Source organism: Ctenopharyngodon idella, chromosome 24, assembly GCF_019924925.1.
Source record: "Ctenopharyngodon idella isolate HZGC_01 chromosome 24, HZGC01, whole genome shotgun sequence".
Lineage (NCBI taxonomy): Eukaryota > Metazoa > Chordata > Actinopteri > Cypriniformes > Xenocyprididae > Ctenopharyngodon > Ctenopharyngodon idella.
This window is the reverse complement of record NC_067243.1, coordinates 9,714,745-9,731,084: the sequence shown is the minus strand read 5'-3', so window position 1 is coordinate 9,731,084 and position 16,340 is coordinate 9,714,745. Positions and strand designations below refer to the sequence as shown.

The following is a 16,340-nucleotide window of genomic DNA, read 5'->3' as shown; positions in this document are numbered from 1 at the left end:
ACCCAATATATAACAATACAATATATAAGGTATGATTTCACCCCAAAATCCAACATTTTGACAGAAAATGATAACTGCAAAACATGTTTCTTTGCCTGGAGTCCAGCTGTTTCTGTGAATTGCAGCGACCTATTTGCTTCTTTTTTTCTGTAGCTTTCAGCAGTCTGTAAAAATATACCTCAAAGCTGTTTGTACAGTCAGTCGCAAAGCTCTTTCCCGTTTTGGATGTGTTTTTTCACGCTGAAAACCAATGCTGCCACTCAGTGGGCGTAACCGCAGTCATAACAGTCGACGGTGACGTCACGTGCATACCCTCTATACGCATGCGCACCGTTTTTACAAATGTACGTTTTTGTAGTTTACACAGAGACGATAATGCTAAAAACTTGCAATTTGAAACCAGTTTTCAAAGGTTAGTGTTTTCAGGCCCCCAAAACGCCATTGTTAAGTAAATGAGTGGCCAAAATGCATACAAAACTTTTTGCTTGAAAACTATTGTGTAAACGGCCCCTTCCTTCATTTCTTTTTTTGCTTTTACTGTCGTAGTAGTGAGCGACACCAGAGGCTGAACCACAGTGACCGTGGCAACACATCACAAGGGTTGCTGCTATGTCGTCATGGCAACGACTAAACGGCACAGGAAAGAACTTTCTCTCCTCTCTCCAGCAAGGTGGGCTCACAGGAAACCCCTAAAAATGGTTACTTCCTGTTGCTTGCTTTCTGCCACAGAGCTGAGATCAGTTTTGCCGTAGTCTCACGAATACATGCGAGACAGCGGCCTCTGGTCCCAGGTCATTGTAAAGGAGCAACATAACACAATGAAAATATAAATGTAACATAAAACATTTTAATTGACGATTAATTCATTCGTTCAGTCAGGAGCCCTTAAAACATTGAACACCAATGAAGATCTGAAACAAGCAGCTTCCAAAGACGTTTTCCTTAGGAACTGAAAAACACCCTGGATGGTGTCAAAAACAAGGCATTTATGTAACAAATTCATCTTGTAAAGATAAAAAGTGTTGAAAAGTAAAGAAATATTTAAAACATCAACTTTAATCCCAAAACTGAGAGCCTAGTCAATTAAAAAGCTTTTTTTCCCCCTCAACAAAACCTAAAAATTATTTAAATCAATTTAGAGGGGTTATATTATACATTATTTCACCTGAGGTTCACTTTATTTTAGTAACATTTCATCCTTTTTTTTTTTTATTTAAACATTTTTCACTCTCTCTGAAACGTAACTTAGGTCCGTTTGCTGTAATTAATCAATAAAAGTTACTCTTCAATAAAAGTCTCTTCGCAAAGCCGCAACAGATTTTTTGCAATGGATATTTGTCGCTCAAATTGTTAAAATCTGACTGAAATGATCAGGGGTCTTGTTAAAAATAAATATGTCTCTCGTTTCAAATGTTGGGATCTTTAACAAGATAAATTTACTTGAAAAGCAATTGCTTGAAATATTAAGAATAGAATTCAAATAAAATATACTTGTATTAAAGAAATATTACATTATGCAGTGTTGCTTAAGTAAATTCATCTTGTTTTAAGGATATTTCAATATTTTAAGAGGAAAATAAGACCTCATTAATAATAGGATTTGTTTTGCAGCGAGTAGCACTGAGAAGCAAGTTTTAGATTCTGAAAGTTAGATTTTCATTTTAAAAAAATAAAATTGGTTCTTTATGATAAGACCCTTTCAAATCAATTTAAAGACATCAGATTGGATACTTAGAATTTGATATGAGCGCAATTAAAGGGCCAGTCTCCAATTACTGTGACGGCCAAGGTAATAATTAAAGTATAAAAACAAATCCAACAATAACAACACTTTCCTATACTGCTGTGGTAACTCTCCACAATTCTGTTTCATCTCTAATTACAGGGTTCGCAGTGGTGCTCTTTCTGCAATTACAGACTTTGCCTTTAAACTGTACATAAGGTGAACGTATCATTCATTAAAAAAGTATTTGTATTGACAGTTCTACCAAATGTTACTCTATTTTCTGGCTTTTTCTAGGAGGTCTGTGAAAACATCCAATTGCGTTGGGTCCTTTCCAGCAGCTAGTTCAGGCTTGTTCTTCTCCAGCCAATCAGACGAGCGGATCTGCTGCCGCAGAGTACCAATCAGAGAGTCCAGACTCTCTGAGCGGATGTCGGATTGGCCGTTAAGTATCACAAAGTTCTCATCAGCCAACGAGACGGGCTCTGTCTTAATGCGCACAGTGTCATGTTTGGTTTGAACGCTTGAGGTCTTAAGTGTCTGGTTTTTGCACTCATCTATTGTCTTAGCGTCTTCCCTCCTCGCTGTCCCGCTGCTGTCATCCTGTTTGGCTGTCGTCTGCTGTGTCTTAAGCATCGAAGAGTCCTGAAGCTCTTCTAATGCGTTTTTAATCCTCTGCACACCTGAAGAACAGCAATGGAGACGAATGTCAGATTGTTTGGGGTAAGCTGTGCCACTTATAAATAAATAATAAATTAGGATAAATTAGGAGTAATAAATTAGGAAATGTTTTTTTTTTTTATTCAGAATACTTCAATGAAGACACACACACATATATATATATTTAATTGAATAATAAGAATTTGAATAATAATGACAATAACAACAATAGTATCATAGTAGTATTAATAGTATTAATAACAATAATATATATATATATATATATATATATATATATATATATATATATATATAATTTATAAATAAAGTGGCTTGACAAAAATGATAGTTTTCTAGATTAATAATAATCATTAAATTATATATATATATATATATATATATATATATATATATATATATATATATAATATTATTATTAATAATAATAATAATAATAATATTATAATAATAATAAAATAATACTAATATGTAATAATAATATTAATACTAATAATATTTTGTTATATAATTTATAAAGTACAGTTTGCTAGATTATAGATTATATACAGTATATACATATATAATATAATACGAATACTGTAATATTATTATTATTATTATTATTATGTAATAATACTATTAATACTAATAATATTTTGTTATATAATTTATAAAGTGACTTGACAAATTATAGTTTGCTAGAATAATAATAATAATAATAATCATTATTAAATTATATATATATATATAAATACAACATTAATAAGTAAAATATTTATTATTATTATTTTTATTATTAAATAATAATAATAAAATAATATGTAATAATAATTAATACTAATAATGTTTTATGTTATATATAATTTATAAATAGTGACATGACAAATTATAGTTTGCTAGATTAATCATCATTCAATTTTTTATATATATATATATATATAAAATCATTAAAATTATAATAAGAAGAATAATACTGTAATAATAATAAATAATACTAATATGTAATAATAATATTATTAATACTAATAATATTTTATGTTATATATAATTTATAAATAAGGTCACATGACAAAAAAATATGCAGTTTGCTAGATAATTATCATTATTAAATATAATTTAAGAATGTATTTAACAATAATAATGACAACACACAAAAACAATAATAATAGTTTTATAATGTATTTCTAAGTAAAGTCACAAGAAAAATTATGCAGTTTGCTATCTTACTAATATTCATTAATTATTTAACAACTATTAATAATAATAATTAAAAAGATCACATGGAAAAAAAATAAGGGGGGGGGGGGGGGCAACACACCTTACTTATTGACGCATCTTACCCCTCTCCCCCAAACTACATATAAGACACTACATAAGACACTACAAGAAGACAGGAAGTAAAATGAAAATGAGATGGATCAACAAACCTAGCTGTAGTTTGTGCTGTTGATCAGTGAAGATGATTCTGAACCAGCCTGGAGACTCACAGCTGAAGGCCTGACCGCAGCTCAGCAGAACCTTGTGCTTGAGGAAACACCTCCACACAGACAGCTCCTCAGCAAACGTCTTCTCCTTCAGATACTACACACACAAACTAGTTGAACTTGACAGATTTAAAGAGTTTAGATGCAGACATCGGTTCTAAAGGTGCTGTGAGTTTATTCTGTGAGCTCTCACCTTGCTCAAGTCCGCCCAGATGAAGAATCCCGCACCCCTGTGCAGGAAAGGTATGTCCAGTTTCTTCAGTTCTTCTGTCAGGTAGCTGTGAGCCTCTTTTAGCCTGCGTCTGTTCTCCGGGAGGAACTCGCTATTCAGCCAGTCTGGAAACAGCAAGAAAACTCTCTTAGTTTGCTGTTGTGAACTAATCATTCTTTGGAGTCAGATCTCAGTTAGACTCGGTCTAAATGATTCATTCATGAATTAGGCTGTTACGGTTCTTGAGTTCAACTCAATGATTCATGATCCAGTCGCAATGGTCAATTGCCCACCGGAAGGAAAGATTATCAGGGAATAATTACATATATTTTGTCCTATTCGTCACACAAAGCAACTGATTGGATTTAGGGAACTTGAAATTTAGTCATATAGACCATTTTAATGATACATTTATGGTGCATTTTGGAAACATTGTCAAATGTAATTTATTCCTGTGATGCAAAGCTGAATTTTCAGCATCATTACTCCAGTCTTCATCTTCAGAAATCATTCTAATATGCTGATTTGCCTCTCAGGAAACATTTCTTATTATGTTTTTTGCTGCTTAATATTTGTGGAAAACGTGATATACTACCATTCAAAAGTTTGGGTTAAGTATGTAAGTGTGGCAAAATTTGGGAATTCTACAACAGCATAAATAGCTTTTTAATACAGAAACATTTAGCTTGCATTTAGCTTAAAGGGTTAAGTCCATAAAAGCATGGAGAAAAAAAAAAAACAGTACTATTCTTTGGACCTAATATATTTTGGGACTCAGCAATACTAATCTTGCATACTAGATAGGAAAGAAAAAATGGGAACTGTGAATCGGCCATAGAAAGAAAAACAGCCAAACTTTATCAAAGCAAGAGAGAAAATGTGTGTACCTCTATCTCGAAGAAGCTGAGCCATCTGGTACTGTGTGGGTCCCGGGACTCCGTGGAAGGCGCCCAGCTGATCCAGTGCCTGTACCAAATCTCTGTTCTCCGAGTAGATCACGCCAACTCGCATCCCTGCCATTGCAAAGTCCTATACGTGTACACAACAGAAAATCTAAATGCAGTGCAACAAAGCCAAGAATCTGAGGAAATGCTTTTCTGACAGTTCAAATAGTGACTTACCTTACTGACGCCCCACATAACATGGGTTCTCTGGGGATCTGGCAACCTGTGGAAACATTCATGTAGTTTGTGATTAGTACAAACACACTCACATGCACCCTAACAAAAACAGCCCTTTCTGACATTAAAATACAGATTAAAATAAAGGTTAGTTCAGACAAAAAAAAAAAAAAAAAAAATCATTTTTGGGTGAAGTACACTTTTAAAGGGGTGGTTGATTATGATTTCACTTTTTTTTTTAAACTTTAGTTAGTGTGTAATGTTGCTGTTTAAGCATAAACAACATCTGCAAAGTTACGACACTCAAAGTTCAATGCAAAGGGAGATATTTTCTTTTAAAGAATTCTCCGTTTAAGGACTACAACAAACGGCTGGTAGGCACTACAACAAGCTTCTTTCCGGGTTTGTGACATCACAAACCTCAAAAGTTACATAACCATTCAGAAATGTTCAGATGCATTCTAAGAGTTGTAACTTCTTCCTGAGTCTCTCCATCAGTGTCCAACTCCGATTTGAACAATGTAAGGCTGAACACCGTTACTGACAATTGTCATTTTGGCTGCGTGAGATTCTCCAGTTTTGTTGTTGTTGAGCAACCGAAGCGCGAGCTGTTAAAGCTCCGCCCTCTTCTGGAAAGGGGGCCGGGAGCAGCAGCTCATTTGCGTTTAAAGGGACACACACAAAAACGGCGTGTTTTTGCTCACACCCATATAGGGGCAAATTTGACAAGCTATAATAAATGATCTGTGGGGTATTTTGAGCTGAAACTTCACAGACACAATCTAGGGACACCAGAGGCTTATTACATCTTGTAAAAAGGGCATAATAGGTCCCCTTTAAGTGGTTTGACTTGAATTCGATTTTTCTTGACACCTAATGAAGTATTCTTCAATTTAAGCTCAGGGAATATCCGTTAAATAAGCATAAGACTAAGTAAATTAGAATAAACAAAACACAGCAATAACAGAGAGATAGTTTGTGTGCATGTCTCTCACCCGTCCAAGCTGAGAACACTGCGAAAAGTGTCCTGTCTCGTTGAACACAGAGAGCATGTAAATCTCATCTATGATCACATGAAGTCGGTGCCTGGAGCATGTGAGAGAGAAACAATAAGTAAATGAATGCCTTTGAGGTCAGAAATTAAAATTCAAATGACATGCGTGAACACAAATGTAATTTCTCCTCAATAATGTGCAACTTAATGAAGCATATGAAAACATTTGGAAAACAAAGTGTGATGAGAGTCCCAAGAGTTAGCCAACCAAAAAATGAAAACTAAATTGACATTTTTTAATCATTTACTCATTCTCATGTTGGTTGAAACTCTCAAAGTAGGTTTTGAAGAATGCAATTTTATATACTACAAAAATATAAAGTGACTAGAGCTGCACGATGAATCATTACAAGATTGCTTTCTCGATTTAAAAACCCATGCAATCTTCTTCCTAAATGAAAATGATTCGCCTGCATCTACCTTTGACAAGTATGATTACAGTGGATTACAGTGCTGGCGCTGCCGCTGAGCCAGAGAGAGCAGTTGTCATGTATAGGTATGAAACATCTTTTCAACCACACAGATCATTATTTCTGTTACAAACATTCAAGTTATCACAGAAGTACTGGGATAAAAGTTTATAGTTCAGATATAAACACTGATGTCTACGGTAGTGATCAAAATGGAGTAAATCACCTTTTGAAAGAAACTTGATGCTTCAAATAAAGATTGTATCAATTACATTGTTACACTAGTAGGTGGTGCCAAGTGACAGCTAAACAACGTATTTGTCATTGAATCATTCATTCAAGAGATTAATTCAAAAACGCTGATTCATTCAGCAATGAAACAAGTCTTGTTTTTGAGTGAGTCATTGAATCATTCACTCAAAATAGTTTATTAAAAAAAATCCATTTTAGTTCAATATATTTTTAAACAGACTGCAGCAATTAACATTTTGTCAGAACCTCTAGTAAAATACATGTTGTTTTGTTTAGTTGTCTATTCAGAATAATGGGAAAATTGTGATAAATAAAAAAAAAATTAGTGATTCTCATTTTTATCCAGATTCGTGCACCTCTAAAAATGACCAAAATTAAAAATAAAACTATTAAAACACATTTGTTAGTTGAAATAAAGCTGAAATAAAATATAAATTAAAAACTTTAGATGAAAAACAAAATAAACTAAAATTGTATGTCCTAAAACTTAAAATAAATTAAATTTCACGTTTTTAAAAAACAAAAACTAATAAAAATGACAAAAGCACATAACAAAACGTCTCAAAATGAAACTTTAGTCTTAATCGTTCTCGTGGTGCTTGTCATACACCGATCGTTCTGCGCTAATGGTTTTGGTTCAGTGCTTGTGAGAAATTGTTTGAACTCACATTTTGGCAAATTGTAGAAAGCTGGTCATCTCTTCAGATGAGTATACTTCTCCTAGTGGATTTTGGGGGTTTAACAGGATAAGGGCTCTGATGTTCAATCCCTATATAAAGAAAACAAAATTTTAAGAGATTCAAACAGTGTGAGTTTTAGGTGTGTAAACTGTTTGTATGTTTAAGTTAAAGTGCCACTATTATGTATTTTTAAAGGTTTCTAATTTTGTTTTGGAGGTCTCCTGCAATAGGTTTCCATGCATTCAAAGTCAAAAAACACTTTCATTTGCACATCACCTCATTTTTCAAAGAGTCATTTGAGGATTCAGTCTCTCTAAACCCGTCCTTTCTGAGGGCCTACTCTGCTCTGATTGGTCAGATGGCCCAGTCTGTTGTGATTGGTCTACCACTTACAGTGTGTGACGGAAACTAAATGCACATTACCATATCTGAAGTTCAGAATCGATTCTTTCTTTTAGGAGACTTTATTTTATTTGTCATGCACTTCTTTAAAACTTCACATTCACAAACAGCTATATTACACACTGTATGAACGATAATATTCGAAAAAGCATAATAGGGGCACTTCATATAATATAACCTCTTTTTTGGCATCTTTAAGGGAGTTCTCCAGTTTCTCAACAGTTAGCTGGAACGGTCTGACATCACTTCCTGTGGGCTGTACAAACACAAAAATATATGAATAGAAAGATAAACATTATAGCCACATAACAAAAGAAAACCACTATAACTATACATTACGCCTGGACTTTTGCTAAGCACCTGACTATAAAGTGGCACATGGTGTAGTTTGACACTGCTGTACAGGCCCACGTCCTCCATTATCACACCATAGAAGGGCGACGGGATGAGAAGGCATCTGTAAAACAAGGCAAAAAAAAAAATATAAAAGTCCTGCGCCAATTTGTATGTTACATTAGTAGTGTTTTCTGGGTTCGTAGATTCAGTTCAGATAATATAAAAACCAAAAGAAGGAATCTGCACACCAAACAAGTTCAAAGCTCAAGATCCACTGAGAAAATGTTTTACTGTTACATGTTACTTTACATGAGAAAACATTTTCTCGACGGATCTTGGACTTTGAACTTGTTTGGTGTGCGGATTCCTTCTTTTGTTTTTTATATCTGTAAAACAAGCACACAATATCAGGCAACATTTTCTTTCAGACACCTATGGTCACTTAGTTTGTTTAATTTTTCTCCATTTTGATTTCAATTTTTACACAATTACTAAAAATGCTAAAATTTTATAATAAAAATGTACATATTTTCCAATACTGGCCAATACACACTATTATTCAAAAGTCTGGGGTCCATTTTTTTTTTAAGGAAATTAATACTTAGATGCATTAAATTGATCAAAAGTGACAGTAAAGACCTTTATAATGTAACAAAAGATTTCCATTTCAAAAATGCTGATCTTTTAAACTTTCTTTTTATCAAAAAATCCTGAAAAACAAATATTAAGCAGCACAACTATTTTCAACATTGATAATAATAACAATTGATTCTTAAGCAGCAAATCATATTAGAATGATTTCTGAAGGATCATGTGAAACTGAAGACTGGAGTAATGATGCTGAAACTTCAACTTCGATCACAAGAATAAAATACATTTTTAAATATAGGAAAATAGAAAACAGATTTTTAAATTGTAATAATATTATTTCACAATACTACTGCTTTGACTGTATTTTTGATCAAAGAAATTGCAGTTGTATTCTGTAGTGATCAGATGGTCTTAATACCTTCTGGGTCACAGAGCGTTGCTGCTAAAGCCGAGAACAGAGACCCACAACCGTTCATAACAACAACCTGCAAAAAAATAAAATAAAAAAACAATTCCAAAAAAATAAGCATGTGAACTAGCTTTCCCTTTCTAAAGAAAGAGGAAGACTAACAGAAATAATACAGAGGTTTTTTATCATGCTGATGTGTGCAAAAGCAGAAAAACTCTCACATTCTTGGGTTTTAGAGGTTTGGGAGAACGGCAGTAATCTGACAGGAACTTAGCAACTTCCTCTCGAAGGCTTTGGGGAAAAGAAATCAGACACAAGAACATCAATACTGTGAAACGAAAACCTAAGCACTTGATTTTACTCTCTCTGCAAATTGAGAGTTAAGTGAATTATAGCTTCTACAGGAAAACAAACAGTTATAGGTAAAGCAAGCTTACAAACTGTGGCCTTTCCAATCGGGGTATTGTAAGAAAGCAGGTTCAATGTGAAGCATGTCGGGTCGCATCAGCTGTTGGAGAAACCAAGAATTACAAAGTGCAACAAACACTGATCCAGGCAGTATCACAATTCTTTCTATTTTTGTGCATGCAAGTCATTCTATATTATTCTTCTGAAGACAAAGTAAGTGGCACTTGCATGTGCAAAACTTAATAGGGTGGTTGCTAGGACATTGGTATGCTGTTGCTAAGGTGCTCTGAGAGGCATTTAGCTTGTTTTTAATTCATGGTATGCAGTTGCTAAAGTGCTCAGAGGCATTTTGCTTGTTTTTATTCGGTTGCCAGGGTGTTTTGGGTTGTTGCTCACTGGCCAAAACAGCACATCCCCATGAATGCATGATATTGTGATATATAGCTCAAGTTCTTCCTCTAGTGTAAGGGATCGTTTACACAACACGGGCTGTGTGCGAAATCGCCCCCCATACCCTTAAATAGGGCACTATTTGAGGGGACAGCCAATTGTAGTGGTGTCCGAAACCATAGTAGATGTTATCGAGTGCATTCATTCAATCCCATAATGCACCCCAATAACAAGTGTACAACCGATGTACACTCAACGGCTGTGAGAGTCGTGCCGAATGAATTCCCGCATCTCGCCAGTAGATGGCGAGATGACATCAAATTCGCCATTTTGCGCAGCCGTGTTTCTACAGTAGCCCTAAACGGACAAACTGCTCTACAGAGCGTGTTTGCTTGACTGGCGACTCTCTGCTGTCTCAGATGAGGACATCTCTGTCCTGTGTCGGCCACCGTAGCTTCGAAAGGGAGGGGTGAGCGGTGGACTGAGCTGTTGGTTGCAATTCGCAAACTCACCACTAGATGCCGCTAAAATTTACACACCTTTTAAAGATAAATCTATTCATTACTTCTGGAGCTGCTACTTTGCTAGGTTACAAATGATTATTTAACAGCAACTCGGCAACCGTCTCACTCAGTGTCCAAATTTACTCGTTTTCATTCACTCTTTCAAGTGGACTATATTAGTGGACTAATGTAGAGAATAGTTAATGAGGGCATAGGGAGCGATTTTGAACATAGCTACGGTTTTCAACTTAAAACAGATGCGCATGCGTATTACGTGTTCAGTCTATAGGTGTGTAGAGTTTCTTTACGAAGTGACATCGCCAACTACTGGCCTGGCATGTATAATACAGCGTTTTTAGATGTTTTCGCTGATCCATGTGAACGGGGATCGTTTTGACAACGTTGTCGTCTGTACGCTAAACATTTCAAAAACGTAAAAAGGACAAGTTTTTCCTTTGCGCTTTTCGAGTACAGAGACAATGTTGTCAAAATATCCCCGTTCACACGGATCAGTGAAAACGATTAAAAACGGTGTATTCTGCTGCCAGGCCAGTAGATGGCGATGTCACTTTGTAAAGAAACACTATGCGCCTATAGACTGAACACGTAATTTGCATGACACCACCGTTTTCACAAATTATTGTTTTTGTAGTTTACACGGAGATGATAATGCTATAGTTTTCAAAAAACGTTTTCAAAAGTTTTTAGTTGAAAACGGTGTCGTGCAAATGGCCCTTAAGTTTAATTGGGGGTTTTCACCCACTTTATTGCCCACCAGATGAAAAACAAATGAAAAACGATCTTCGCTAATGAATGCTAAACAAGTAAATCACATGTCTTACCCTTTTCTGCAGGAGGTCAAAGCATAGCTTGTTTTCACTGGTTCCCAAGTTTATAATACCCTGAAATAAACCGTAATAAAAACCACAGCAAATTACCACACAGCAGAAGCTAGATAAACACACACACACAAAAAAAAAGTGTATTCAAATGAGAAAAACCACACAGATTTGCAGTTGACTTTCCTGGAAGTCCCAAGAGACTTGTGGCCACTGTGTCAACCAAAGCAGTGCCTTAAAAACCAAGACTTATAATATCAGAATAAGTGAGAACTCTCAGACAGGGAATGAACTACAGATTGGGTAGTTGACATGAAATGCAGTAATTTGTCTCAATAATATCTCTAATATAAGCAGATTTAATATTAGATCATAATAAATCAGATACTACAAGGAATATTATCCTCTAATTGAAAGATGGTTTTAAAAATGAATGTCAAACTGCAAGATGATTTAAAATGAACTAATTAAGGAAAAAGATTATTAAAAATTGTGCAAAAAGGCCAGGCACAGAAATTGTACACTTTAACTAAAAATTGAATATTTTGAATATGCTGTCAAATCGATTAATTGCGATTATTCGCATCTAACATAAATTTGTAAATATATGTGTTTGTGTGTGTGTATATATATATATATATATATATATATATATATATATATATTACACACACACATATATACACCCATACATTAGTGCTGTCAAATGATTAACCGCATTCAAAATAAGTTTGTTTACCTAATGTATGTACTGTATTATGTATATATAACTACATGTATGTATATATATATATACCAAAATATATTATATTTATATATAAAATATATATTATATAAATTATATATAAATATATCAATATACATGTATACATATTTAGATATACATAATAAATATACACAGTCATACATTATGTAAACAAACTTTTATTTTGGATGCAATTTATCGCGATTATCGTTTGACAGCACACATATATATATATATATATATATACATATACATATATATAAAAACAATTATGACTTAAGATACTTTACCTGATTTGTAATGTAAATAAAAATATATTAAATTAAAAATGTAAACTTGCAACATTTTCATGAATGAACCCCACTGTATATTCAATTATGAAAACACTGATAATGAACATTATGAATAAAGTTTTACTGTTTCCAGGGAAACTAACATGAGGGTTTGAATTCTCATCGTGCTTGTTGGCGTTATACTGGTTGTAGCCTTCCTGCAGGATTCCCTGGTGCAGCCGCATGCTGTTGCCACGGCGAGACAGGTACGAGCTGTACTGGGGTGTCTGATCACCCCAAAGCATGCTGGGTACAGCTTTGGCACTGGTGGGTAACAATGTTTGTGAGGAGCTGGGCATTTCCCTGCTGGTGGTGGCGCTCTGGTCTTCCGTCCCACGTGTCGAGCTCAGGACTCTGGTCAACATGGACATGAGACGAAACTCATGTTCTCTTTCTTGCTTCGCTCGTCTCTCCTCCTGCTGCTCCCTCCGTTCCTCTGCCCTCGCTTCTTGCTGCATCCGGGCCTCCTCCAGAGCGAGGAAACGCTCTTCCGCTGTCTGTTGCCAGCTTAGATACCCAGCCAGAGCGCTCGATAACCCCCCGTCACCCCCGCGAACCACCCGCCGACGCTTCCTCTGATGGAACGATCCGGAAACCCCTTCCTGGTCACCATGGCTACCTCCGTCTCTCATCGCCATGGGAGCGGTTGCCGGGGATACACCAGCACCGGAGGAGCCAGTCATGTTCTGGTCACTGCAATCTGTGGTGTGATATCATCAAAAACTAATCAGTCATGTTTGAAGTAAAAAAAAAACGTCTCATCAACTGAAAACATAATTAAGAATTAACTAAAACAATCAACTCAAAATTCTATTGAAACGACAGTTGGTGTGATAACATGCCAAGGCTGTCAAGAACATCTGCGCTGCTGAAAATAAGGCACTGGATAACAAACAGTGCCAACAGCAGACACAACAGTGAGCTTGGCATAAATACTGCAATGCCTGTGCACTGTTAAACCACACAGTGCCTCTTAATAAATATGATTATCAGCTAAAACTGATAGCTCAGGCTCAAAGTTCACCTTAACAATATTGATGTTTTCCAACTTATCAAGGCTACATCTAAGTAATGCTACTTTTTTTGCATACTGTTGCAATGAAAATATTATAAAAGTGCCAGAAGCTCGACTGGTAGAGCATGGCGCTGGCAACAACAAGGTCGTGGGTTTCATTCTCATACTAAAGAAATGCAAAATTTGATCGCACTACAAGAAATAATAATAAACATGCCAGCCAAATGCATTAATGTATAAAATATACAAAGGTTTGGGGTCAGTAAGATATATTTTTCTTTAAAGAAATGAACACTTTTATTCAGCAAAATGCATTAAATTGAAAAAAAAAAACAAAAAAAAACACTGACATTAACTATACAATGCTACAAAAAGATTACTATTTCAAATAAATGCTGTTCTTTTTAACTTTCTATTCATCAAAGAATCATGAAAAATTGTATTATGATCTCCAAAAAATAAGCTGCACAATCAGTTTCAGCATTGATAATAATAAATGTTTCTTGAGCAGAAAATCAGCATATTAGAATGATTTCTGAAAGATCATGTGACACTGAAGACTGAAAATTAAGCATTATTTTAAAATATATTCAAATAGAAAACTATATTTCACAATATAAATGTTTTACTGTATTTTTGATCAAATTAATGTATTGTTGGTGAGGATAAGAGACTTTTCAAAAACATAAAAATCTAAAAAGTTGTGAGAATAACTACTTGTGATTATCATTAGTTAGAATGAGTCGAATATTACAAATCAATTTATAATGTACATAGTATTACATGATATTGCATAATTTTCCAAAAAAGTGTTTATGATTTTATAGTGGCCATGAACAGCCGTATAATTTCCAGGTGATGCTACAAATTAAAAAAACTAGTGTTAAGGATGCACCGTTATGAATATTTTGGCAGATACCGATAACCGATAACTTTTTTATATTTGAAAGCCGATAACCGATATATCGGCAGATAAATCTAAATCCAAATTTTTATATAGTTTTTGAGAGCCTGATTACAAAAGCAAAAGTTTCACCATTAAAAGCCATGTCCCAAGCACACAATTATGTTCTCATTATAATTTTATGTAGCCAATATGACAGATTTGCAATGCACATGTTGAACTTAACTGTATTTTCCTTTGGAAGTGACTCCAATCATATTTCAAGCAATTCAAAACCATCATGGTGAACAGTGCACTTCTGAAGTGACTGAAGGAAATAATCCATGATTTATCGGCTTTAGTATTTCGGACGGATATATCGTGCAACCCTAACTAGTATGTTTCTATTCAAGAAAACTTAAAGGGATAGTTCACCCAAAAATGAAAATTCTGCCATCATTTACTCACCCTAAAGTTGTTCCAAACCTGTATGAAAGATGATATTTTGAAGAAGAATATCAGTAACCAGTTCTATTCACTCATACCACTCATATTCTTCAAAATATCTTCTTTTGTGTTCAGCAGAAGAAATCAATTCATACAGGTTTGGAACAACTTGAGGGTGAGTAAATGATGACAGAATTTTCATTTTTGGGTGAACTATCCCTTTAAGATTTAATGACAAAAATGAACATTATTCTGGCACATATAAAAACAATATGTAGGTAAACATTACATACAAAACTGTGGTGGGACCAATGAAAATGTTAACATATACTGTAAGTACATATCCACATCTATCCATCTATCTATCTATGCAACAAGTGCCTGTATAGTGGAATATCTGTGTATACTGTGTGCACTACATCGTGCAGATAATGTTTGGTTGCTATTGCATTGTAATTATTAAAATATGAATCAACATCCATATCTGTTTATCTATTCATCAACAGACTGTTTAGGATACCTGATGGGGAACAGATGACATGTGTGTTTCCCTGCTCTCCGTCCATCTCAGCTTGTTCCTCTGTGTTTGGACCGGCATTTTTGTGTTCAGCACTGGTTTCATCTTCCTCATCAACAGGTCCGAACTCGTAGAGCATCTCGGGCGGGCCCGCCGCTTCATCATCCGAGCTCATCACCTCCGTCTTGATCTCCAGGATTTCACCTGCTCTGGGCGGGTGACCCGGCGCCTCTGACCCCTGCAGTCCGATCATCTGGTTCGCCACCGTACCGCCCCATAAAGGCAAAGTAGAACCTGAGGTTGCGGCGGATCGGTTACTCTGAGCCCTCTCCATCAGCTCGTAATACCTCGCCGATCTTAAAGTCTTCTGTTTGTACTCGAGCTTCAACTTTTTGATCTTCTCCCTGCATTGATCCCCGGTCCGATTGATGCCCTTTTGCCGCAGAGTGCTGGCGATTCTGTTGAACACATGCTGGTTTCTGAGACAGGTAACCAGCTCGGTTTGGACCGGCACGTCCGACCAGATCTGCAGCAGCTCCAGCACCTCTGGCTCGGACCAGTTGCTGCCGCGTTCATACTTCTTACCGTATACGTGAATCAAATGCATTGCAGCACTGCAAATAAAGCTACAGTGTTATTTTATAGACTGCTGCAAATATGTTCATGCAGTGGTATGGCACCGCGTTTATGTGAATAAAAGCAAATACATTAAAATATTTAAACTCCAAAGTGTGAGTTACTGTAATCAATCATCTGAAACGAGCACTGGTAGCCTACTTTACCCGGACCGGAACCAGATTCCTTTACTTTCTAAAAACAGTCTTGATGCATTTTCAGCTCGATGCTTTTGTTCTTTATTCAAACAAGTCCTGATACATCCGGGTTCACGGCACATGCGTGCTGTCCTTATTCCGGGATAAATTTGGAC

The 16,340-nt window shown here is 35.4% G+C and overlaps 1 protein-coding gene across 1 annotated transcript; it reads right to left on the bottom strand.

Moving 5' to 3' along the window:
* Nucleotides 1-827: 827 nt before the first annotated feature.
* accs (1-aminocyclopropane-1-carboxylate synthase homolog (Arabidopsis)(non-functional)) lies at nt 828-16,327 on the bottom strand. The gene is given in 17 exon segments (XM_051884184.1): nt 828-2,406; nt 3,811-3,964; nt 4,061-4,203; nt 4,966-5,107; nt 5,200-5,245; nt 6,195-6,229; nt 6,231-6,285; nt 7,584-7,684; nt 8,176-8,253; nt 8,358-8,452; nt 9,340-9,409; nt 9,555-9,624; nt 9,771-9,841; nt 11,477-11,536; nt 12,655-13,250; nt 15,416-16,026; nt 16,195-16,327. Coding segments are annotated over 17 exon segments (2,847 nt in total). The 5' UTR covers nt 16,308-16,327; the 3' UTR covers nt 828-1,999.
* Between the last annotated feature and the right edge of the window lie 13 nt (nt 16,328-16,340).